This window comes from Buceros rhinoceros, unplaced genomic scaffold, assembly GCF_000710305.1.
Source record: "Buceros rhinoceros silvestris isolate BGI_N320 unplaced genomic scaffold, ASM71030v1 scaffold9629, whole genome shotgun sequence".
NCBI lineage: Eukaryota > Metazoa > Chordata > Aves > Bucerotiformes > Bucerotidae > Buceros > Buceros rhinoceros.
Window position 1 is genome coordinate 22,287 of NW_010430922.1, and position 27,288 is coordinate 49,574.

Sequence of the window (27,288 nt, forward strand, 5' to 3'; positions counted from 1 at the left end):
CTTGCCTTTCATTTGCTTGTAAAAGAGCATCTGCATTTATGCTGTGAATAATTTTGACTCCTACTGCCACAGGCTGTAAAGAGCTGCCATGGCTTCTCTTCCTCGCTGCTACTTCTCACCACAACTTGCTCACAATTTACAAGAGCGAAGTGATGCCGTGTGTGCGCACTCAGTGCCCTCACTTCAGCTGACACAGCAAACACTTCCAGTCCTCCGCTTTGGCATGCCTCCTCCGATAAAAACCTGCGTGCGTGAACACCAGAGAGAGGAGGAAAAGAGAGAGAAGGAGAGAGACTCTTTAAGCTAATGGGTAAGGAATGTGCATGGAGCTGTGCGTGGACGTCTGATGTCTCCAACTATTTGTTAAAAGGCAAAAGCAATACTTCCGACAGACGGCCCTCCCCTCGCCTGCAATAGGCTCCCAAGAATAGCAACAGCCTGTGTCACTGCAAAGGGCAAAGCCTTCTGAAATAGCAACAAAGTTGTTCACGAACCACTTTGTGGTTTGCCTTTGGTTTCAGCCAGCTTCAGCAACTTGTTGCCATGAGGAAAATAACCTGCACTTTCCTCGCCAGCCAGGGAAGGACCGCTGCCCTGTGAAGCGCTCCTGCCCCAAGGTGCAAAGGGGGTGGCAATGGTACTTGGGCAGAGCACGGAGGACCTCGGCCAGCAGAGCCAGACGACGAGAGCAGGGGAGGATGAAGAGAGCAGCCGGGGCAGCCGCCGCAGCAGCCGCCGCCACCTCCACAAGCTCCCGGCTGCAGCAGGTAAAGCGGTGGGAGCTGAGTGCCAGCTGTTAGCCAGCAGCAGCATGGCCACGTAACTCATGCTCCAGGCTGGGGAAAAACAGCCCTGCAAAGCCAAGGCACTCTTGGGGCACGCTGTCTCAATTTCTAAAAGTGCGAGAGGGGAAAATGCGAGTAAGGAAGGGAAATGCTGGCTGGAATTTTGAATGAAGGTTTATGTGACACTTTTCCCAAAAGGCCTCGGTCCTACTGTTCGTGCATGTGCTGTCTGTTGTGTAAATCCTTTTCCTTTATGAAGATCAGTCATCTGAAAAATCGGAGAACACGCTGCTGTCTAAGAGAACAACAGTGCCCCAGTCATTGCGCGCTCGGGAGCAATTCAGCCCGTTCGCTGAGGAGGAGGGAGGCCAGGCAAGCGTTGCACCTGCTCGTGCAGGGGGAAAGCACAGGGTGGGGGGACGGGGACTCCCTCCGGTCTTTTTCTCCCCTAGCATCTCCGCAGGAATCAGGCTTTCTGTGCTAACACCCTGAAAAATGAATTGTAGAATTTCTTCTGCAAACGATTTTTGAGTGATGAAGCTGAATTTCTTAGCTCTTCACCTTTGCTGTCCTACCCTGCCAGTTTTTCTAAGTTGCAGCATGGTTTTGCATCTTGAATCTCTTTCACTGATGGCAAGATCAAAGGGAAAATGACCCACAATCATGTCACTTCTCACGCACAAGACAGCTGTACCCAAACAGGAAAACATGGTTGTAAGCCAAAAATGTCCTGAGCGGGTTTCGTTCACTTAAAAATGAATGAACTAACCCGTGAATGTTCAGATACCACAGGCACAAAGGCTTTGTCAAGTGTAATAGTGACCAGTCCAGCAACATCTACTGATACCTGGAAGCAGAGGTTAATCAAGAACAGAAAGCCTGCCGGTATGCAAGCGTATTTAACAACACCTTAGGCTACAGGGGGAGCAACGCAGACAGTTACAGGAGAGCATTATCAGAGGGAAGCACAGCAGTTACAATAAACAGATAGCAAAGTTGTTGCAGCACAAGGGCTACAGTTAGAAGAGTACTTGCGACACACTTGGCCTTACCCTCAGAAATTAAAGCAGAAACCTGAAGAATTTATTATCACCTAGCTAGGAATTAAAAGAACTTGTTGAGTCTTACTGGAAAATAACAAGCCAAAACCCAAATCCCATTTAATGCAATGAAGGACCAGGCTGCCTGTTGACATGATGAAAACACATGGCAGAGCACTAAAGGAGATGGAGAGATGGGAGAGATGGTCAGAGTGGGTCTGTCCAGGATCTGCATTCCCTGTCTTTCCATCAGTGCTAGGGAGCTTTTGTTCGTGAATTTCGAATATTACTCACACAGTACATTCACTGGGCTTACCTGCACAAGGTATACAATGCTTCCCACCATCGCAGGAACTTAGATGTGTGAAAATGTGCATTACATTAGCTTCCTTCTGCCTTCTTTTTTAGTTCAATTTACAAAATATTTGGTTTTGTTTTTCCTTTTGTACTTTGCTGGGAGGAATCACATTTGTCAAATGGTCAAGATCCCACATGGCCCTGACACTGTTTTGGGATAAACTTAGTATTTCTGAGGTTTTCCAGCTCTGCTTGCAACATAACTTTGTCCCAAAGTCACCCTTTCTTTCATGCCGTAGGGTCTTGCAGTTGGGTAACTGTTTCAGATCTCATGCCAGACTTCTACATGGACAGTTAGATCAGATGTGTCCTAGCTAATAGGAGAAATGCCCTTACTGAGCAGCTACCGGATCTAAAGAAACCTCCAACACTGGAATAGAACAACAGGGTAACATACATCTCTTTATACCAGACAACTGGATGAGACAGAACGTGACTGTGACAGTGCAGCAAAGATCATGATGGCATGAAAGTGCGATAATCACCTTTTATGAGAAGCAAATCCAAGATTTAATTATTCAGCAATTCCCAATGCATGCCATTAAATATTTACCCTACAAAACTATGTGATACCCGTCCAAGCAAAATGCTCATCTAAAGACAGTTTGGGGAATTTCAAACGCTATTTCCCTGCAAAGGCAAGCACTTTAAACTTCTAGCACTGTACTGGCAGCACTCGGAAAAAAAATATACTGTTAAAGATATTTTAAAATTTTCAGATACAGATGCCATAGTTTTAAGATTTTTTTATCATGGATAAAAGTAGGTATCTTCTTCTATTTAAAAAGAGCGATTCCATGCTGTGAATTCATATCTACACCAGACACTCAGCTTGCTGTGATTTTCTGACATGTGTGTATTAGCCAAGTGTTGACAGAGTTTGATTTCACCTTCCAAATGTCTAAACAGACCAAAGAATCCCCAAGGATTTAAAGAACATGTGTCTGACCTTCCAGGAAAAAACTTTCCTTCCCTCCTAAATTGAGACATTTCTCACCTCAGATTAAATCAAAGTCAAAGGAAGAAAGCATCATGTTGGAAGAGACTGTCGAGTCCCCTCCTATTAAAATAGATATATTTGCACAGTCTGCATGACGCAGTAATTTCTGCCCCCACTCCCTGTGCTGCTAGTTTTCTGTACACACACTGCATGTTCTCTTGGGAGAAAGGAAAGGAAAACCACGTCACAGACATCTCAGTGTCTGGACTAATGTGGAGTGTGGTACTGCCAAGGTGAGCTGGAAAGGGCTCTCAGGCACCCTTCCCATAGCTCTCCTGCACATGAAGTAGGGGAAGAGTGGAGTTTCCTAGCCCAGCCTGCTCTCAGACCTTCTCTAACATAGATCATTTATCCCTAATACCCATAAAATATCTGCATATACCAAATATTTTGCCTTTGGAAGGACTGTATTTTCCCTAAAATGTGCTTAAAAATAAGTGAAGGGGCACAGCTTACTACTTGACCCCATCCAGTCTCGTCAGCAGTACGCTGTGCTACACTGCAACTGTGCTTGGTCCCTTCAGAAACCAGGCGTAAACGTTTTCAGCAAATGCTCTTGAAGATAAGTTTGTTTGCCAAGTAGTTCTGCTTTTGACCTGAGTAACAGTTGTAAGAAACCATTTTGTTTACATGAGGAAACTGGAGAAGAGACTTTCCAATCACTTGTCACATACCAGCCACTCACTCATTAGCCATGGTGTTTGTTGCAGGCAGAAGGAGAAATTTCTCTGGAAGTCATCATTAAAATATTTTATTCCCCTGGGCTGCACACTGCCATGTATTTTGTAGGCATTTCATAAAAATGAGAGAAATACAGATTCTAAGAAGCTTTTTTTGTAGAAAAAGGAATGCCTAAGAACCGCCAGCAACATCATTAAAAGTGACAGTTAAAAGGATTGTGAGTATAACTACTGCAACATGCTTTATCTGAAATGTTAAAGCAAAACATATGCTGAAGTCAGAGGGAATTCTGTCTGGAGGAAGACCGTGAAGGAAAACTGAGGAGAGATTTCAGGGTTTAACTCAGCAGGCAGTTCTGAGCAGGCAGTTCTTAGGGACACCAGTTACAGCTAAAGCCCACAGTGATATAAGGATGTTTCTCAGCAGAAAAATGCCTGTGAGGGACAAGAGACACTGAGTCAACTGCCGAGTTTGCTGCTGCTAATGCAGAAAGACAATGTTTCTCCCTCTGCATCACATAAGAATCTGCTTTTCATTCAGGGGTCTGCTTTAGATACAGCCCTCTGCTGTTTCTACACAACTGTGGGCATGTGTCACTGGACACATGAACAAGGATACCAGTTGACCTTGGAGGGAAGAAAAGAAAAGAAAAGAAAAGAAAAGAAAAGAAAAGAAAAGAAAAGAAACTAACAAACATTAAGACATTTGTTGAGCTGCTCTACGTGGAGAAGCAAGAAATATATGGGCTTAAATGCTTTCCTAGCAACTTGCCAGGTGTCCAAGCTCCACACCCAGTTGTATAGCCTCTTAGATTAAAAAAAAAAAAAAAAAAAATCACCTTGTTTGCTGTGGTCTGAGGGCCACGGGCTGAGGAGAGCGCAGTCTGCTTTGTAAAGAACAGTGCTGCTGGTGGACTCCGTCAAGATATTTGACTTGGCACTGTCACTTTGAATCAGAAACTGGAACCATACAAAACTGACAGTCACACATTTAAAGAATTAAGAGTCTTGCAGGACACAGACCTCAAAGTATCAGTAGGACACGCTGCCCATGCAGCTGGAGAGCCTTCGACTCAGTCTTTGTCCCTCTGTTACTTATTTTTTTTCTCAGTTGCCTAGAAGAAGAGAATAATGGATTGTTTGCAGGTGATAAAGGTGACAGGTGATTCATAAATGGGACATGTCACCAGCTGAATGCAGTTTGGGTGGTTTGGCCTGCTGACTGCGAGAGAATGTGCTGTCTGGGGCTCCTCGCTGCTAACTTTAGACATCTGCATCTGCGCAAGCCACACAGATTCCTTTTATAGGCAATAGAGAGAAATAGGCATCTGACCTACTTCAGACATCTAGAAGTGCCTCTTTTTTGCAAACAGTTACAGCAGAAATCTATGGATGCTGTAGATCTCTCACAGTTAGGTAAGCTGAGCCCATCCTATGTGTTTTAATACAGACAGACCTAAAGTGATTTGTATTCCTAGCTACGATACGAGAGGGCAGGCCATGGTTAAAGGAAAGGTGGTGCCTTGGAAAGAACGTAGTCAGAAAAGGAGTTGGTTGTCCTGGAGGACAGCCAGCAGCAGATGAGCTATACACGGCTGTGACAATCTTTAGACGAGGAGAGGAGAAAACGTCCACCAGGAGCAGGACAATTATGTTAAGTTCCTATGTGACATTGTGCAACCATTGCAGGAGGACTGGGTCTGGCTTGCAATTTGTTGAAGAAGTTGACAATCTGAATAGAGTTCAGAGAACAAGATTTTGAATGCTTAAGGGACTGTTAAACTCGCAGAGCCTCCCTGTCTAAGCAGATTATCAAGGAGAGGTCTGTGGGATGACTCAATGACAGATTATTATTTTGTACTTAGTGAAAACAGCAAGTGCAGGCAAATAGAGAATGGGATCTGATGGTTGGATGCTAGAGTTGCAGAAACTAAGTCTAGAAAGAATGTACAGAGAATTTACAGTGAAAGCAATTAACCATTGGGATGACTTCTGGCTTAAAGACACTGGTTTTCAACCACTAGCAATTTTTATATCAAAGCTGAAAATTTTAAATGACCTAGTTCAAATAAAGTGTCATTTAAATGTGTCTCAAGGGTTACGCTGTGCTGTTCATGAGTGTCAGACTGGATGACCACAGTCTGGCTTCATAATATATAAACTAAGGCAAAATCTTAGGTTAAATCCACATGACTCAATGACATAAATTACAGAGATATCCAAGAAAGCACAAATATCAGCACTGAGCAATAGTTTGGGCAGAGCCCTGTGATCAAATTAGCAGTGTAACTTCTGATACCCAAGCGCATTCATTCTGCACAACACCATGTTGTTACCAGCCCTGATTTCCAGCCAGGATTCACTGGAAGGGCAGGTTTTCCAGATCTAGTAATATACAGCAACCAGGCAAGTCAAAACTAAAAAGAGGAGCGAGAAATGAGGTTCTGCAGCAATAAAACAAATGTTGCATGCATGCACTGGAGGATGGAGCACATGTAGCACAAAGGAGCTTAATTGGAGTCACTAGTACTTACACTGAAGTGCTGTTCAGAGTGTGAAGGAAACACAGCAGGACCTTGCTCTAACCCATGCCCTAACTTCTGCTTAAAAATAAGTGCAATGATCTTGGGTACTGTAGCCATAAAAGAAGAAAAAGCTTTACACATAAAACAGGCATGGACAGCAACAATAATATAAAAAAAGATTGTTCCACCACTGGAGCATTTTGAAATTTGCTTCTGACATTTTCAAGATGTCGTACCTCCACCACCATAAATCTACCATCTGACAGGCTTCACAATACTCCCATTTTCCCCACACCCTTTCGGCCCATCATAACAAGACCATGTGCTTTTTCCCCCTCTCTTGTCTGTCTCTGGTTTGCCAGTCACTTGAGTCCAGAAGCGGTGAGGGCTGAGGAGTGCTGGGTGAACTCAACAGCTCCAGGCTGCTGCTGCTTGGCTTCTGCTTGGCTTCTGTTTGGCTCAGAGAGAGAGTGAACTGAGAGCCAGGTAGGAGAGCTAATAGGTGATACTTATCTTAATAGACTTAATTGGCTTGCACATCTGCCCCCACCCTAGAGGCACAGCTTACACTCTGCTACTCAGCAAAATAACCTGGCCTCCTGGGGAGTGGCTGCAGGACATGCTGGTGGGCTAGCTTTGGGAGCCAAAGCACCTCCAGGAATTGTTAGGAGAGCGAGAGGTGGCTTAGGGAACAACTATGCCAGGGACCATGCCAGCAATTTAGTAGGATACATGGCCACGTGCCAGGGTCCGGGTCTGGGCGCTGGCGCTGTTTATTTTAGTAGCACAGACACACTGCCAGGGCTGCCTTCCTCATCTCTCTTCACGATTTGCTTTACAAGTGCAATATCCTCTGTCAAATGGGACTGATCCTCGCCAATGTGCTCAAAAGTCATTGGCAAGGAACTCCAGGCAGTTAGTGTGATCAAAGAGCCTTAATGCCTTAGAAAAATAAGCTAAAAATAAACAAAGTCTATGTATCATTTTCAATTAGTCCATATACCACTTTCCAGCTGGAAAGTACTTGTTCCAGGAAAATTAGCTGAAATGCAGGCTCTGTAATGCTGCAAAGCTACCTCTCCTCGGACACGTCCTATCTCTCCAACTAACCGGAAAATCAGAAGTCAATTTACTCTTTTCCTAGTTGTGTGGCAGCCAACATCATGATGAAAGGAAAATCATGCGGGGAGAAAGAACAAGACCAACAATAACAAACTGATATATTCCTCAAGGTTTAGGGTGCAAAAGGCTTCACAGTTAGCAGAATGCGATCAGTCACATCTATCTTGTAACAATAAACAATGAAACGCAGTTGTATAAAATGAGTTTGTTTTAAAATGGACATTCAAAGGCATATAATCTCCCTTTGGTTTATGTGTTCGCCATCTGTTTTTTATTCCTGACGTTGTGCCTGTGATGAACTATTTGAAATATTTGATCCCGATATTCTGAAGAATCTGAGATCGGTGGTAAGCAAAGCCCAGAGAGTTCATGAATCTGTACCTTGAAGATTGGTTTCCCTAGAATATCCCAGCTATCCGGATCAGCCTGGTACTCGGTGGGTAAATTTCCATTTGGCAAGATAAATTCACTGGTACCAGCAGCCTTCATGGCACCTTCAGGTGAAGCAAAGGAATTAGTAAGCGGTGAGGAAAAACTTGTAACTTATTCAAGTTAAGGCTGAAGCAATTTGCCGGGGAAATGTCTGCTTTCCTTGCCCAAGGTACTCTAGTTGGGTGGACAAGAGCTCCTCAATTCAGTACAGGAAAAACACGGAGAATGTCTTAAGGCAAAAATTGCTTTCTTACCAAAAAATTGTATTATCAGTGTTTCCTTCTGCAAGGATATTCTGAGGCAGAAAGTTTAATTATGTAGGGCCTGATCAAAGCCTTATTAACTTCTAATCAGGAAGATAAGGAACCCAAAAGCATTAGAATTAAAGATGGGTTTCTATTAAATTTTTTTTTTTCCTTTTCAAAAATAGCCTTTTATGTCACCATTGCTGCTGGGTTTGTATGCACCTAATTATTGTGGTTTTGCTTTTATTTCAGGCTGTGGAACATTTACTTTTCTATCCTCTGCTGTTGCTGCTGTAAGTGGACTTCTGATGGGTTATGAGTTGGGCCTTATCTCTGGAGCTCTTCTTCAGATGAGCAGCGTATTAGCACTCTCCTGCAAAGAGCAGGAAATCGTCGTAAGCTCTCTGCTTTTTGGGGCCTTATTTGCATCCCTTACTGGCGGATTCCTGATAGACCGATTTGGAAGGAGACTTGCTATTATTATTGCCTCTTCTTTACTTGTGTTGGGGAGCCTGATTTTACTGCCCTATGAATCATATGGGATACTTATTGTGGGACGGATTGCCATAGGTATTTCCATATCATTATCATCAATCGCAACGTGTGTGTACATTGCTGAGATTGCCCCACAGCACCGAAGAGGCCTTCTCGTGTCATTAAATGAACTCATGATTGTGATAGGCATTCTCTTTGCCTATATTTCAAATTACGCATTTGCCAGCGTATCTCACGGCTGGAAGTACATGTTTGGCTTTGTAATTCCACTAGGTGCTTTGCAAGCGGTTGCCATGTATTTCCTTCCTCCAAGTCCTCGGTTTCTTGTCATGAAAAACAATGATGAAGCTGCAAGAAAAGTATTGGAGAGGCTACGGGACACATCAGATGCTACCAAAGAACTTACCATAATCAAGTCTTCCCTGAAAGATGAACATCAGTATAGTTTCTTGGACCTGTTTCGTTCAAAAAACAACATGAGGGCCCGAATGTTGGTAGGACTCACTCTAGTCTTTTTTGTGCAAACAACTGGGCAACCCAACATCTTATTTTATGCATCGACTGTTTTGAAGTCAGTTGGGTTCCAGAGCAATGAAGCTGCCAGCTTGGCTTCTACTGGAGTTGGAGTGGTTAAAGTGGTCAGCACGGTCCCAGCCACGGTTTTTGTGGATCAAGTAGGAAGCAAAACATTTCTGTGTATTGGATCTTCTGTTATGGCAGTATCATTGGTCACTATGGGCTTAGTGAACCGTAACATCCATGTGAATTTCACCAGCGTCTGTAGAAGCCAATCTCCAGAGGATTTCTTTCTCCAGAGACCTGGGAACCTCACTGGTGTCACCAATGGGAGTCTCATGGACCTCTTTATTAGTGCAGCTTCACCAGAAAGATTGTCATTTGATGCACAGAGAAGCCCAGATGTTGCCAGGACAGGAGAACTGAACAGAACTGCCCTGACAGGAGGCAAAAGCCCAACAGGGTCTCACATGGAAAGTGGAGAGGTTCCCATTGTCCTGAAATGGCTCTCTCTGGCCAGCCTTCTTGTTTATGTTGCTGCATTTTCCATAGGTCTTGGACCAAGTAAGTATTTAATTTTTTGAACTCTTTGTGATGATTCACTTACAAGTGAGTTAAGTACTGGAGTGAGATTCCCAGCTTGGCACCAGGCAGTTCCCAAGTTGGGCAAAACAGCGTTTTTTGCTATTATACATTGGTATTGTCTCAGACTATCTTGTGGGCCTGGGGTGTTCTTTTTAGGAAGAGGTCCTGCCCACTAAGGTCAGTGGTCTAATCTCTCTTCAATAAACAGCTCCTCTTCAGTGGAGGACAGCTGTGAGCTTTGTACAGACAAATTATGGGATTCGTGGCTATCTTTCCTCTTCCTAAGTCTGTTTGTCCTTTCATTGGGATGTTTATGATGTAGGCATTTGCTGCTGCTAACTCACAGACCCAAGATAATGATAAGAGCTAGAGCTCTGTATGATATGGCACCACCAAATCCATGGAATGCCAGCATGACTGAGTCCTGCTGAGGATCTGGCCCCCTGACTATATAATAGTCTTCAGATACAGAAAAGATGTTCAAGGTATCATAGTTTATGGGCAAACCATAGAATCGTCGCCACTAGCTGTGCTGAACAGCACAAGCAGAAGGACACATGGGTACGTCACCGTACCAGTGAGGTTCTGCTGCAGCTGCCATCACACTCCCACGGTTCCCACTCTCCACAGAGGAAAAAGTGCCCGCTGCTCCCAGGGACTAGCAGTTAAATCTCTCCATTTTGTTTTGTTTCAATAGCACTTGTATATTATTGTACTTTGAAGGGGCTGATTTTGTAAGCCACACTGCAAAACCCGCGTGCACAGAGTCCATTGTTTATTAACTGACTTTATGTGCTTTTGTGTGCTGGCTCAAACTTGCCTTGCAAACACGCTGTTCTCCTGCTGCACTATTATGATAAAACGCTCGCCACAAGAATACAACCCAACAATTGCACTGACACCAACTCCCCTGCAGTATTTATTTATTTTAAACATTGCTCCCCGGGAGAGCAGCGTGAGATAAGCGTTCATTGCCAGGGCAGCGAGCTTGACTGTGTTATTGCAGCATTATTCCCTCCCTTGCAGACATTCTTGGGGCTGCGTTCTGCTTTCAATGACATCGGTTCAAAACCAGGGGTGCAGCCCGGAAAAGAAAATGTTACTTGAGCCTTTCCTTGGGTGTTTCAAACACACAATTAATGACCCTTAAGGCAGGGGCACACATTCAGGCTTGGCCTCCTGTTGAAAGCTGCTTTCCTGTGGATCTGGCTGTGAACAGGTTCCTGGTCATTTGAGTTGACCTGATGTGAAGTTAACGATAATGACATCTACTTCCTTGAGGGCTACAGAAACTGAAGAAGTGTCTTTGCCAGGCTAATTTGAGAAGTCTGTGAGGCCTGTATTTGTTTTCTGACCTCTTTCTTGAGTAAGACCACAAAACACACTCAAACAGCACATGGGAAAGAACAGGCGCTGACTCAGATCCGGCAGGTTGAAATCATGAATGACAAAGCCACGGTGAGGCAATTTAAGCTGACAGATGCCTTTGCATAGCCAGTGAAGGCCAGGTCTAGGAGACATACAGGTATTTCAAACTGCAGATAGATACTTCCAAAACACTGCCATGCCTTTAAGCACACTATTCAATTAAAATCAACAATGTATACAAAATGCGAGGGTCAAAGAACCAGGAGATTGTTGGAATCTGCAAAGGAGCAATTGTGGTTAAATAGTCTGGGCTGGGAAGCAAGGTTGTGATTTGTGTCTCAAATGCAGCCTTCAACATCTGCTGCATGGAGCCCAGATCCTTGAATGTATTTTAAAAGCCTAAGCTTTCTTACCCTCAGTGTGCCTTTCTTAGTGTAAAGAACAAACCTGAGCCCCTCTGCTTATATAAAGTAAACAGTTTTAGCATGTTTATGTTATTCATCTCTAAACCTGGTCTGTGGTCTGGACCAGACAGTTAGTCATTATCTACTCTGCAACGGGTGGGAGGCATCAAGGCCACACTCACTGGCTATGGTGGCCAAGCAATGCCCAGGCACCTGGGGACAGGGGCACTCTGACCCCCACACCGCTATATTTTCAGTGAAGAAAATCTCCCACTCCGCACGATGTCTGCCCGTCCTGCTGGCTAAGGTGAAGGCAGTGCTGGGGATGTGTCTGTTTGCAACCTATAGATCAAATCAACCTCTTTTGGATAAAGAGCAGAGAGGATCTTCCTCTTTTCCCTCCACCTCGCAAGGCCATTTCTGGAACAAATAAACCCACTTGGCTTCAAGCTCATGCTGCATTATGTTCTGTGGGAATAAAGGAGAGTCTACATAGTGCCATTAGGAAGATGGCACGCTTTTCGTCGGGCAGATCAAACAACCTGAGCTCTATCATCTTTTTTTTTTTTTCCTTTATCACTTTGTCCTTCTTTTTCCCTTCCTTTTTTGGTATTCTGGTCAAAGAGCTAGTTACAGTCCAGATTTGCATAGCAGGCATTTATAAATATTGTATTTTTCCATAATTTCTCTTTTGTCTTCGAATTACATGAAGTAGATGGATATTTTAATGAACTAAATATATGCTAAATATAATTATTGCCATTTATCAAAGCACCCAGGCAGCAGAGTGATGAGCACTCAAAAATAGACAGCAAGAGATAAAAGCCATTTTTGCATCATAAAATTTCACAGACTAGCAAGTGTCTGCTTAGTCACTTTTTTGATTCTGGGGTGCTCTGCATTTATATCACCAACCCTGAGGCAAGATAAAAGGAGTATTTCTGCTGCTCTGTTTCAGATTAATTATGTTTGATGAACTGCGATTCAACTGCTTGTTCACACTCAATTTCACGCAATTATGAGGACGCTTTGTAGGTGCGACAAATCAGTATTGCATCATGTCACAGAACAGGACATTCAGTCTCTCCAGGAGTGCTTGCAGAGGCGTTTCAAGGCGGTTATTAGCTAAGGGGACTTGACACTCATCTTTGTTTTGAGTTACCTTTGTCTGTATATCAGAAAGGTCAAATGAGGATCAACTGTCCTCACCAGGGAATGATGCCTGCGGAGCCCAAGAGAAACTCCCCTCTGGCTGCCATGTGGAGGGTGAGAAGCATAAGAGGGTCCCTTTGTTTTCAGCATGTGTTTGCAAGGAGAGATATTCAAACCTGCTGTATGTGGAGGGGGGACAGGAGGAAGCAGAGACCCGCAGAAATGTTGTTATACCTTGCACAGGGAGCGGTGAGCGCAGGCTAATGTGATGAGTGCAGCGTGGAGGTAGATCACCAATTCGTCACCCAAGCTAAAATCTCAGTGTGATCCTGGAAATTAATTTAGCACATAGGACACATGGAGAAATTCTAGTTAGGGCCATGGCCACCCATGACCACTTACTAAACGACACAGAGTTCACTGAAATAGTCGCAGAGCCTCTCAGTTGTCAGATACTCTGTTCCAGTCAATTGAGGGACAAAAAACTTCATTATAAAGAGGTGAATCCTCCACTCATCACTGTTGTGTGGCACCACATGTTGAGATGCAGGAACAATGAAAGCGTACTCCTGGTGTATCAGACTTATTTTCCAAAATAAGGCTGTAAATGTGGGATTCTTGGGGCTGGATGGAGCACGTGCAAGAGTCTCTGTGTGCAGATGCAGAGTCACATACAACTGCCTGGCTGAAGTTCTCAGGCAAATTCAAAGCTGTTGGGGCAGGCACAAGAGAGGAAGGGACAAATCCCCACCTGTGTCCACAAAGGTTAACAAACCAGCAGTTTATCTTCACTGCAGCCACTTTCTTCATCAGCAAACCTCGTCTCACAGACAAGGGTCAGAAGGAAACTGTCTTCCCTTCTGAATTATGCAAGTTTTTGTCTCTGTTTTCCATTCAACTTTAATTTGGATATTTGAGCCCCAGGTTTGAGCACCCATATGATCCTAGAACAGAGAAGAGTGGCCACCAAGCCACCCTTGGGTTACTAGTGTCACATTGATTAAAGTCTTTCTACATGAGGAACCTGGGATTGTGGCTTTGTGTTCCCCACCCTGGATTCCCCCAAGAAGGGGCAGTGACTATGCTCTCTAGCAAGCACTGCTGCGATGCACCACCATCTTTCTGCTGCGGGAGCTCTCTGTGTGGGTCATCGGACCTATAAGGAACAAAACCCATGTACAGATGCCAGTGAAGGAAAGCCCCTAGTTAGCGCAAACCTGAGGAGAAAACTTTTACTGATAAAAATCTAGTTTGGGATAAGAGACGTCCATTTCTAGTTTAAACCTGGGCAGATTTGCCATATTAAGTATATCGAAGGTAAATTTATATCAGCTTGAATGGATACTTTAAAACTGAGCTAATTTATACCTAAAATGGAACAGATGTTTCAATGTGTTTGGAAATTAAACTGATGTGAGAGCCAGATTCCTCGGATGTTCTACAAAGGGAAATATTCTCCCCACCTAAGGGGGGCTTTCAGACCCCTGCTCTCTGACCTCTCCTTTGGTGCAGCCCTCCTCTCCTCACCGTCTGTTGAGGGAGTTTGGGGTGATCAGGAAGCTAAATTAGACTATGTGATAGCATTCCACATAAAACATTCTCTAACTTTTGGTCAGCCCTGAAATGGTCAGGCAGTTGGATGATCGTTGTAGGTCCCTTCCAACTATTCTATTCTATTCTATTCTATTCTATTCTATTCTATTCTATTCTATTCTATTCTATTCTATTCCTATGTAAAAACACACTTGTTTTGTCTACATCGTATTGTGAGTTATTGATGTCACTTAAAGGCAGTTTTAAACCTATGTTGGGGACAGTGGGGAAGATGGAAGTAGAATCAGGCAAGAAGGATCAAGCAGGATGGTAGGAAGCTCAAGACTTCACAAGAAAAGTGAAATCCATAGAGGTGAGGAAGGAAATAAGTCCCTCTTTCAATTTATCACTGTCCTTCTTACGCCAATTTATATGGTCTGTGGTGGTCTTTATGTATTTTATTGGGTTAAGCAAATGAAAAACCAGAGCTGGACCATTCCCTAAAGCCCAGAGAATTACACCAGAGATAAACTCAGTCCCCTTGACTTTGCTCCTGAGATTCTTAGATTAACTGTCTACATGAACTGAAGCATGATTCATCAGCACGGTTAACTGCAGAATCTTTTGTCTTTCACCTCAGTCACTAAATGCATCTGGAACAAAACATAGAACAGCTGCTTTCACGTAGGAGACTGAACAGCCCAGGGAATCAATCACAGAGGTCATCTCTCTTGCCACCCTTACGACCCAGATTGCATCGGACTGCTTTTTCTCTACCACAAAATGCTCTTGGACTTAACCTCGGCCTCCAAAATCTCTACCAGAAACTGAAAAATCCTGTGGGAAAGAGAACTGTCAGTGTGAAAATTCTGATGCTCCATGGATTTAATTGGTTGTTCCTTGTGTTTTGAAATATTGTAAGCTGTATGGCCTTGCTCTAGCTTGGAAAACACTGGTAAAAGATAAGGGAGTCTAGAACTCACATCAATATCTTTGAGGTTAGAGCTTTAGACATTAGGCTTTTGTATTAATTTATAGTGCACACGAATTTCGTGTTAACAGGCATTCATGCTCAGCATTGCCTTGCACGACATTTGTTTGCAATGTTTTATTTTTGAGCTTCTACATTTTGCAGAGCAGCTGTGACCTGACCTTAATTTTCACAGAAACGAGCAGCATCAATTATACGTTGTTTTGTGGTTTGCTCTGGAAAAGGAGATAGCGGTGGGGATTAAATCAAGTGCTCAAAAATAAGCAAGTGCTTAAATGCTTTTTTGGATCTGAACCAAGATAATAAACCTTGGAAATGTGTGTGTTTCACTGGGGATCAGTACAGAAAGTCCTATTTTAGTTAATTAAAACAAAATTATCTTGAATTCTCAGTTTCATGATAAGATTCTTAGCACTGTTCGTTTGTACTAAATCATCTTTTAATGCATGCATCCATGTGGTTCGATTATGACTCTCCTAGCATTTATCCAGCTCATTATTCCAGTGCTATTCACGTTGCCTCACTTGGCCTTTATTTCACACTGTGTCCGTACTACGAAGCTGCAGCAGAAACACAAGGCAAGCCAAAACAGAAAACTAAAGCAAGGATTGTGAATTGCCCGCTCCTCCCTATTCCCTTGCCCCAGACAAGGTTTATCTGAAGCCCCTTGTTACCACATCAGCTAACCCAGGAATTGGTTTGCCTTTTCACAGCTGACTGGTAGGTGAGGTGCAAGCCAATTTATGATATGTTTGAATCGTTGGATGCTGAATTACAGGATTTCAAATTGCAAGTGTTCTCTAAAATACCGGCAAAATATCTTAATCTTATCTAACTTGATAGAAACTACCAGTTTGGGATGCTTTCTTAGGTGTGAAAAAGGGCATACTAGGAAAAAAATGCAGTAGTGGGATGTGCCAGTGTCAGTGGGAGCTTCTCCTTAATTATTTTAGGATTCTGTTTTGCAAAGAGCAGAATAGCCCTGTTCAACCCCGAGGCCGAACTTAAAATACTTGTACTGACATGCACACCTGAAATCTGAGGCATCATTTTCAATGACATCTGTATTCCTGTTCATAACTTAAAGTACGTGAACGAGGGAAAGTCTTGGCAGATCAGGCCAAGGGCTTTGCCCTGCTTCTGAAAGACAGAGCCCTTGGTACTGTGAAAAGATGGAGGGACAAGACTGTGCCCCAGCCAATATTCCTGTGTCACTGCAGTGACGGTGGATCAATCTGCTGTTGCCGAGCACAAAATTCAGCGCTCAAGAAGTACCTAGAAAAGGTAGAGAACTATCTGTGTTTTGGCAAAGTATGCTTCACTTGAACAGGGATTTGAGTAAAAATTCTGTTCTTGGTGCTCTGGATTATATAAAGTATCTCTCTACTAACAGCTAAATAAACCTATTGCCACAAAGGCACTGCTTAAGAGGAATGGCTCCTGTGCTTAAAATCAGTCATAGTTTTAAACTTCAACTCAGGTTAGTAAGTAGATGTAAAATGAAGCATTTTACTTCCAGACCCACTTTATAAAAAAACCTAGAGAATGAATGTTGCTGTGATTCCAACTAGTAACCGGGCCTAACAATCCTCTTTTGTTCCACAGGGACTTTATCTTCTGTAAAGTGGTGCACTGTCAAATGAGCTTAGCATACCATCTCCTATGACCTTTCATACAATAATCAAGCCTGCCTATCATTAAAAATTTGCCCTTTCTACTTTTTAGGTCAAGCATTGCATTTAAGCATTCAGCAAATAACAGTGGCCTTTGATAGTCATATCAAAGACAATGAAAGATTTTACATTTGTCTCCTTGACCATGTTCCGGGAGAGATGATCATTGTGACACTGAAATCTGTGAAAAAGTTTAGAGGGCATATGTCAAGCTTCATAAAATCCAGTTTCCTTTGGGAGAGAGGGCTGGGAGGAATTTTTAGAGGCAAGCTGATCTTGGGCCAGCTTTGTGCAAAAACTAGAACTGTCAGCAGCACTTTGAGTGCAAAGACAGTATTTTATTTCACTCATAAAGATCATCAATCTAAACCTTAAAACACGTATTATAAAGTATGAAAAAATAATTATGTCGGAAAGGTAAAAATGTGCAATCACATAACTTACTGGCGCTGCTGAGGAAGGTGTAGGCGGGCAGCATGGCCCGGTGATAAATCAGTGCATGAAGTCAGGAGACTTTGTCTCTCGTGGCATCTGAGCTTCTGTGTCACTGTGGGAGTAAAGCCAGGAAGATTTTCTGAAAGGGAAAGGGGGCACAGGCGGGCACCCCGCTCCTGTTACCTTTGAAAATCAACCCTAAGTGCAGAAAACTCTCATGAAAGAAGCAGAACTGAAAGACACTTTGTGGTGGCAGACCCACCGCCTTCACACCTTTTTCCTGGCTGCCTCCCCCCAGCAACAACCACAGCAAAGCATGAGCAGCAGTGACCAGTGAGGCACTTAAAAAAATAGCTCACTCGGACCTCTCAATAAGTCACTTTTGTAGAAGGTTGCTTATCCTTTCCTCTGAGACTTTTATAAAGCATACACACAGATCTCGCTTTTGCAAGAGCAAAGGCTTAAATTGACCCAAATTGCTGTGTCCCAACACCTCTCCTCTGTTGTGAACCCCCTCCAGGACCAAAATTAGCCATAAGATACCAGAAAAACACATTCATTTACCCACTTAGGTGGGTAATTTCTCCTGTCCGTACTTCTAAGAAGTGAAATATGTGATAATCTGAAGTAATTCATGCACAACTTCCTCATGAGTTGGCATCTCTGGCTTCTGCAGTCATTCCTCCGCAAATGCCTCAGAGGATTATCCTGGATTCAATATTCTGAACAAATAAACACCTCCAGGAATACACATGTCAGGTTTTAATTAAAATGCCTTTTTTTGGATGGCGGTGTGTGATTTATTACAGTAAGCACACTTTCCCTTGAAAGCTTGTTTGAATTTTTTCTTTTTCTCTCTCTTTTTTCCTTTCTGCTTGCCCTGCAAGTGGTTCTGTCTTGATGGGACAGTTTGAGAGTCTACATAACAAAGGATGAGGGAGAGAGACAGTGGCTGTGAATGTCAGCTGCAAACAGAATTGTTGTCTTATGCATCGGTTCAAATTAACTTGTATTAGGGGACCTGAAGAGAGGTATAGACTATTACATACCTGCCTACAGTAATGATGCATCCTACTGATATATCTTCTGCTGAGTACAGTTGTTCAGGAGGACAGGCCACAAATCATATTGACTTAGACAACTCTAGCATTCCTACATCATTATACATCTATCACTTCTTGCCCAGGGAATCACAAAACTTCTTGTTTGTGACTATTCTTTCAAGCTGAAAATGGGCAGAAATTGAACATCACTGAAAATAGATGTAAGAAGATATTGAACAGCTTGTATGAAAAAAGAAAACCCATACCAGGCACCACATTTTTTTCAAGTTCATGGAGATGGAAATTCCAATAGTAAAAACAAAGTTCAAATGCAGGCTCACAGTGGTGAGAAGGTTTGGGGAGGAAGGATGGCTGGGGAAAATCAGAGGTGAAGTACATCTCACTGCCCTCCTCAAATGGCCCAGAAAACAGGGGAAGGTCTCACAGGCATTAGTCTCGCAGTATCTTCACCCAAAACCCTCCTGCTGCTCTAACATAAACTGGAGAAGGCACAAGTGAAGGGTGATTTCTGTGGTGCACTGAAGCTTCCTTAAAAAAGCACACGTGAGTGTTCAGCCTCTCCACAAGATAGTGATGAAATAGTACCAACACTGGACAACAATTTTTATGTACTTTGATACATACTCAGAGATGAAAGGATTAAATACCAGTTGCCCTAACTTACGTTACTTCAAGGGGCCAGTCTAAAGGATTAACCCTTAGAAACAGGACTGTACTGTACCAGAAGAAAAAGAATTTCAGATTTGACACACCACATCAGCTCATTTGGGACCATTGTTGGCACCAGGCATCTTGCAACCAGTAGTCCTAAAGCTGCTTGGAGAGAAGTGCCTCAGAAGCTGCAGAATGAGATACACGTTCTTTGGCCTTCGCCCACAGAGATCAGGATGCAGCCAGAGGAATGAGCCTAACTCAGGCTTCTCCTGGCTCTTCTATCTCTTAACAATGGGGCAATTCCAATCCTTTTGATGTGAGCACACCGGGTTTGACCTGACCCTTGGCAGGCTGGCACTCTGCTGGCAGTTTATTCAAAGCCATATAGCTATTCATTTGCTCCATATTTCCCAGCTACTAATTTTGAGCAGCCACTTCAGTCTCACCTTATGGGGCAGAGCCAGAGAGACAAATGGCTCGTATTAAGCAGAGTCATTGATTTTTAATGCCGGTGATGATTGTCTGCTTTGGCGTCTTGCACAAAACCACGAGCAGAGTTTCAGTCCACTTTTTGTGCGTTATATCTCTTTTAAGTGTTTTGGGAAAGGACAATCTCCCTCTTACCCTCCCTTCCTCCCAGTCTAAGCATCCCTCACTTTTGCCAGCCCCCAAATCTCCACCAGAGCTGTGGCAAAAGCCTTTGCAGGGGTTGTATTGTGTGGGTGCTGGGACAGTGCTGGGACAGTGCTGGTGCATTACAGCAGCAGGTCCCCCCTGCCCCAAATCCCAGCTCTGCCCCAGTGCTGCATGCCCTCAGGGGTACACACCTAACCACCACGCACACTACGAAGGCTTGTGCCATCCCCTGCAGCGTGCCCTTTGAAATCATGGCAAACCAGTGCTGAAGCTGGCCTTTTGTGAGACGTAGTCGGACATCTGGCTGTTTGGGTTAATAACCAGCAGAGCCAGAAACCAGATAAATTAAAAACCTGGGGGGTTTCATAAGCCTGGAAAAAAATCTGGGCTTGGCAAAGCCAGTCATTAGCCATGCTCTTTGACTTCCTCACGTGGCAGCTGCCCAGTGGCTTACTTGCATCCTTCTCCAATATTGATCATTTGTTCCACGTTCTTAGATGGTCCGCCTGCATTACTGGTGGGATAATCCCTCCCTTATCTTCCCTTGCACCTCGTGTTCCTAACAACCCACTCACTCCTTCCTTTCAAAGTCTTACATACTTCTGCCTACTTCCCTCCTAAGCTGTAAGTCCACTTAATCTCTTTCCAGAGTTTATATCTTAGAAACTTGAATTCTTTCAAGTATTGCACTGGTCGCTTTCTAAATCTCACCATAAAGAACTTGACCTCACACAATACAGGTATAGGAAAGGAAAAAATGCTAAGCAGCAAATGAATACCAAGGCAATCTAATATTTCATTTATGAGAACTGCTGAGCAGCCTCCAATTTGCTTCTGCCTCCTGGCAGGAATAAGGTCAAAACAAGGACATTTTTTATTCATGTTCCTCTCTTGAGAACCCTCAAGGTCATGGTATTTTGCAATTATTCTCCAATTTTTTTTCTTCTCTGATGTTAATCTGTTAATTTTTTAAAGTTATTTTTTATTTATGGCATAGCCATAAAGTAAGGAAGTAAGGAAGAAATCATGTGAGGGTTTGAGACACCCCTTTGCTTATGGCCCAGATACAAAGCTCATTAAGTTGGCCATGTTGGCTCAAACAAAAGGGCCACTCCATCAGTCTGTTAACCTGCCTCCAACAATAGCCAGCAGCAGATGGTGAGGGAAAAGACCCACGCAGCAGGCACAGCGTGCCCTTCTGCTTCTCTATAGTTCAGGGAACTTCAAGATAAATGTTGGGAATTCATTTGTACTGTTGTGAACAGTAGTTCTTGATGGATCTTTTCCCACACGTATAGGGAAATAATGTTTTGACACCCAGCATTTAATCATCTAACCCACTGATATTTTCTCTTTACATCTGAAGCATCTTGTGAAAGTGAGTTCCATAGTTGCAATACACCTTGTCCAAAAAAGCACATTGTCCCACCTTGCCTAACTGCTGAAGAGTCCTTGTCTGTTTAATTGCTCTTTGCAGAGCCCATTACCCACCTTTCTCCATAACTCACCTCATTCTGAGCTGACCCAATCTACATGCAAGGTGACAAACACAGAGGCACAACAGGCATGGAAATCCCTTCCCAATAACTGCCAAACCTCTGTGTGCATCCACGACCTCTGCCTTGCAGGAGCTGATAATATCTATCACTGAACTGCCACGGAGGCTCCAGCAGTTCTACCCTGGGCAGTGCTGGCATGCTGAAGTGGGTACCAGTGACTGCTTTTCTCCCTATGGGTTACTCTGCGTGTGTTGATATGGAATTTTATGGATCATCTTTTCAAAGTACTCAGTACTTTGAGATCTCTTTGCAATTCTTTATGATCTTTTTAAAATTTTTATTACCCCCAATAATTTTGTACCATCAGCAAGTTTCTCATGTGCATTCACCTCCCTTTCCTGAGAGATCTGGAAATACAATGACCAGATCGAGTAATCTCCTTCCACCGTGAAAACCAGCCTTGATCTTTGTTTCCTATTATAAACAGGTATTTACCCATATGAACACCTTCTCTTCTATCCCATGACACTTCACCAAAGCTCCTGAAACTGAAAAGCACAGTGGCTCATTCCTTTCAATCCCCGCGTTCCTTAACTCTTTCAAAGAGACATGGCTCAGCAAAAACTAGACAACTCTTCTTCAAGCCACTTTCCTTTCCTTCTTCCAGCTGACATGACTTGGCTTTATCCTAGCTCCAGCCAGCAGCTCGGTGCAGATGTCTACCAGCGTGACCCCTTCCTGCATTCCCACGGAATATTTTCTTCAGTGGTGGCATGTGTCACCTCCTCCATCCCTGGCCTCTCATCCTCTCAGCCAGCAGACTCTCAAAATACTTGGCTGCCTGGTGATGGTATTGTAAGTAACATCTCAGCAACTACACTGTGCTTTCTTTCTTTGGACACAGTGTGCACTTTTAGGGAAGACATATCTCTATTTCTAACAGGTTTCTTCATTGAGTTGTTTATTTGCTGAGCTATTTATTTTTATTTTATTTGGTTGTATGTGTATTTTAAGCTTCTAATTAGGTAATTTAAACATTCCCCATTAACACCAATGAAGCACTTACCTTGATCGTCCTTTTAATTTCTTTATAGAAAGCAAGATTACTTTAATACCGCTCGCACTTTGAAACAAAGGCTCTTGGCTCTTCCAATTCTACACGAATATTGAATTTGAGATTTTATGACCAATAAAACAAAGGACCTTTGTGTCAGTTACATCTTGAACTACCCCTGCTCAGCAAGGAAGCAAGATTTGGTTTTTTTCCCTCTCATTAAGTATCAGGCAAAGCGCTAAAAGAAACCATCATCTCTGGTATCTAAAATGTAGCCCCAGCACTATGCTCCATTATGCCATTTATTCAGCCTTAATGGGAGCAGCTGAAATCTTCCATTATTATTCTGTTTTCTGCCTTTACAGCTCCTGTGACTTTGTTTAGAGGTGAATGTCACCATCCCGGTTGAGGGCTTGTTTGTATACCCGAATCCTCTGCTCTTCCTGCTTGGGCAAGGAAGGTCAGGGCATTGGGTTTCTGTGACATCTAATGAAACAGTGAAGCTTTCTGATCCAATGCATTTGCAGTGGGTGTTCTTTTCTCTAGATGGTACCATGATAAAAGACCATTCAACTGTACAACTTTTCTTAACTGCTGACAACATACAACACACTGTAGTCACAACTCACAAAGGTGGGTTATTACCTGCAGCCACTGCATGAACAAATCCCGCAGTTGTTGAATCTAGCACAGAGACTCATGCTGAGCCCTCAACCTCATCTCTTACCCACATCTGACCTGGAGAGCACCAGCACTTGTCCTGTCTGTTCCACAAACACGAACCAAGAGTGGTCGGTGCAGACACTAAACAGTAATGAGTGTGTGCAATGTGGTTACTATCGCAGCGTCCTTTTGAAATAACGTTAGATTACACAGCAGATGAAGAGGGAGAAGGCGGGGTGGGTATTTGGATCCTCTTTGAGGACAGGCGGATTTTCCCTGTAAAATGCCACTCTTCAGGCTGGTGAAGGCAGAGCACGCAGATGACTTTGCAGTGGCTTTGTGAGCATGCATGTTAAATTTCTGCAGCACTGCATCCACACAGCACAGGAGGTAGCAGCAGTCACTATGAATGGGAGCCCAAACCTAGTAACTGGCTCCCCAAGAGAAAGCCACCTCCCCACTGTACCTACAGCAGCTGCTGCCTTTTGGCAAAGGTACAAACAGCAAAAATGATCCCAGAGAGGTGCTAAAAGCAAAGAACCGATCGTTATCACCGCCTCAGCTTGGGGAAAGGGATAAACAGACTGTAGTAAGTGTCAGATTTCTACAACGGCTCTTTCTCCATGGGGAATAAGCCTATCGATTCCTTGCCAGCTAAGCCGGGGTCAGGGCCGTGCCAGAGGAAGTGGCTACCATTAGCAGATGCGAAGAACAGATCTGGTGTGTCCGTGGAATCTGTCTGACCTAAATAACTCGTTGAAACAAGAGCAGCTGCCCACTACTGTGGCTGATGCAGAACTTCAAGAATTTTGGTTTCTTAACAGGAAAACAGTATGTTTCAAATCTCCACTGAAATTGTAGTTAGCCTGAAAGGGGCAGTTTGCCCTTGGAAAAATGTGTGGCATTGGAGCTGCCACAGTGCCACACATTTCAGCTGTGGCACGAGCCGTCCCCCAGCGCCCGTAACACTGCTGGAGCTCATCTAGCTCCGGGTGCGCCCAGCCTGTCAGGGCGGCTGTGTCAGTGCACAGGGATCAATGGTACTTGCTCGGCGCCCGTAACACTGCTGGAGCTCATCTAGCTCCGGGTGTGCCCAGCCTGTCAGGGCGGCTGTGTCAGTGCACAGGACTCAATGGTCCTTGCTCGGTGCCTCCCTCAGCAGCCACTGCAAGTCGCTCAAATGCACGAAGTCTCTAAAGGAAGCAAATATGAGCCAAAGTAGCCACAGAAAAAGTTCATTCCTGGAGGCTGGATTATGCCCAGCAGAAAGTGGGTTTGAATTCTTTCAAACTTCATTTGTTTCTTTTCAAACTTGATTTTAATCCTGTCTAAGGTGACTATGCATACCCACTTTGCCAGTCTCGGTGTATAACCCTTTTTCCAGCGGAGCTCGGCAGCCAGCTGCCAGGCCATCTTAGGGAGACAAACTCCGAGGGGCTCGCACACACCACTCACTCCTTTGTGACTTGCTGACTTGCTGCTTTGCATTTCGGCTAGCACTCCCTGCGGTGACATGTATTGGCTGTGACTAAAGATACTGGTTTCAACAGCCCTGGTACTGAGGAGGGGCAAGATGCAATCATGAGGTTCTCCTGCGTTGCCAGGACCTGGTTTTGCTCAGGCACAGGGCTGCTGGCTGGCAGGGAAAAACACCCGCTTGAGAAGCCATTTCTTTTCTTCTTTGCTCCACCCTCGTGTGTAGACACTCCACGGAACATGTCCAGGGCATTTCTTTAGAGCTACATTTGTCTTGTCAGCAGGAGTGTATTAAACTTTGCTGTGATCCAAGTCAGAAAAAAAGAAAAAAAGCCTCTCTACGGCCATGGTTAGAGGCAGCAGCTGTGTTATGACTGTGTGCCACTTGACTGTGTGTAAGAGCGTTAGGCCGTTACACAGTGTGGTCCTGATTCTCTGGAATTAAACCACTGCTCTGCCAGGTCACTCCCACTGTGGGAGTGAAGCTCTTTATATCTTTCTTTAAAAAAAAAAAAAAAATCTCATCCTGCTCTAGAAAACATGATTGAATTCAAATCTGCAGTACAAAGAAATCTAGAGTTTGCTCAAATCTGTTGACCCAAGGCTCAGGGTCGGGTTTTTTTCCCCTTTCAGTCGGTCCTTCTGCAGCCCTTTTTTCTTTTCTCCCTTTACCAGTCCTGTCACACAGGAACTCTACAAGCACCCGAAGCACTATTGCAGCGTGACACACACTTGCATGCACAGGAGCCTATTTTTAAAATGTAACTTCAAGACCGCCCAGTGCAAGAGTCCTGAGGAAACTCCCATCTGTCATTTTGCAGAAACAGCATCACAGAGGAGTGATTTATAACAGCCGTGTCCAGGGGTCTGAAGACACAGTTCAAGCACCTCTCTGTTCTTGTGCTGGCCATCTGCTAACCCACAACCTCTCCTCTAGCTAATGCATCTTGCTTATGTACAAAAGGAGGGTGGAGGGATTTTTTGTTTTCTAGTAACCAGGGATGGTACAGAAATGTGGTGGATTTTGGTTGTTTTTTTTTTACTCTTGCTATCAAGGTAGTTACACAGACAGCTTTTCATGTCTGAATTTGTTTTTGTGGGCTGGCAACACCAGCATTTAGATCACCTGTGGTGTGGTGTGGTGTGATATGAAGGAGCCAAAAATAAGGCTCTCTCTCTTCATTTATACCTCAGCAACCTCATTTATATGGAGCAGAAAGCTGGAATAGCAAAGCTGCTTCAGCGTGGCAGGTTGATTTATAAGGTGGTATAAACACTCAGTGCTGCTCTGACGCTGAAGATTACTTTGGTTTGCTGCCCCACTTCCATTAGCTTTATGTCATTCAAGAGTTATTTAGTCAGAGCTCTGTTTCATGCACAGATGTGCGGTCCCTGCTGTGTGCGCTGGCACTGCCCATTGGTGCCACTCGTCACTCACTCCAGCGCTGAGCAGGGATGATGCTCCGGGGTGATGCTGAGTACTGCCCACGCTGTTTGCAAGAGCATGTGTGATCCTCTGGGGCTTGGGCCCTCATGTCCCTGAAAATCACTTTATTCTTTCAGGTGGCTTCACCTGAATTCATCGATTCCCTAAATTCACAGCAAGGAAAAGCCATCCTTTCAAAGACAACATCTTTTTTTCTTCCTTCTATTTCAGTGTCCTGGCTGGTCCTGAGTGAAATTTTTCCTGGTGGGATCAGAGGACGGGCCATGGCGTTGACATCTAGCATGAACTGGGGTATAAATCTCCTCATCTCCTTGACATTTTTGACCGTAACTGGTAAGATTTCTCTGTGTCCTTCCAAGCTGATATTCTCTTAGTGGACAAAATGAGCCTTTCCTACACAAACAACATTGCTAAAGCTGCAGCCATGATGCCTCAAGAGCCAAATTCACATCTCCCGTTTAGATGCTATTTGTTAGCGTAACTCCGTTGTTCCCACAACACCTCTCTAAGTTTGTGCTAGTAATTACAGCCGGCTCTCAGAGCACATCAACTCTGTATGTGGACAGTGAACCCCAGCTGTTAAGAACACTGTTGCCTTAGTAGGTTGAAAATATGTAACGCTTAGCATTTAGTCCTGCATCTTCTGAAGTCAATGGAAGTTCTGCTCTAGATCAGACTGCAGTTTTCAGATCATTTTTAAAGACAATCCCACTTTCACAGGAATGTCCTGGCTTCAAGAAAATTTCCTTTAGAAAAAGGTCTCTTTGTAAGGTAAAAAGGTTTCATGTTTTAATGTGAGAAAAAAGACTACCATATTCTGATGACAGACAAGGGAAAAGGTTAAATGCTGATGTTGAAATTCATTGACTGGCAAATATTTTTTTCTAATTTTATTTCATGAGAAGTTTTGCAAATTTTAGTTTTCAGTCTTGTTACGAGGAAATATGTGCTGAAGATTGAAATATAGAAGGGAATTGAAATTCCAGGTTTTCTTTAGCTCTATATTATTCTCCAGCAGAGGCAGGCAATCAGCCCACAGAAAGTTGAGGTGGTTTTCATACTGTTAAATGCGTTTTGAGACAGATTTGAAAATGAGTGTGATCTGTGACTGAAAGGGTTTCACATCGGTATTTTCTTTTCTTAAAAAAAAAAAAAAGACAGAGAAAAAAATCCAGAGTGCTTTTGATTAAAACTAGGAAAAATATGCCAGGTCATATTCATTGTGTGTACACTAGCACTTCAGCACTTCAGTTAATTAAGGGTCCTCATCACAGAATCACAGAATCAATCACAGAATCATCTGGTTGGAAGAGACCTTTAAGATCATCGAGTCCAACTGTTCACCCTGCACTGCCAGGGTCCCTAAACCATGTCCCTCAGCACCACACCCACACGGCTTTTAAACACCTCTAGGGATGGGGGCTCCACTACCTCCCTGGGCAGCCTCTTCCGAGGCT

At 43.8% G+C, this 27,288-nt stretch overlaps 1 protein-coding gene across 1 annotated transcript in view; it reads left to right on the forward strand.

Annotated features, from left to right (window-relative positions):
* The first annotated feature begins 510 nt into the window (after positions 1 to 510).
* Positions 511 to 27,288, forward strand: part of SLC2A12 (solute carrier family 2 (facilitated glucose transporter), member 12) — a 28,471-nt gene continuing 1,693 nt past the window's right edge. The window contains exons 1-3 of the mRNA XM_010143200.1: positions 511 to 767; positions 8,439 to 9,761; positions 26,042 to 26,164. Of these exons, the coding sequence (XP_010141502.1) occupies positions 635 to 767; positions 8,439 to 9,761; positions 26,042 to 26,164 (1,579 nt within the window). The 5' untranslated portion in view covers positions 511 to 634. The remainder of the gene's footprint in view (positions 768 to 8,438; positions 9,762 to 26,041; positions 26,165 to 27,288) is intronic.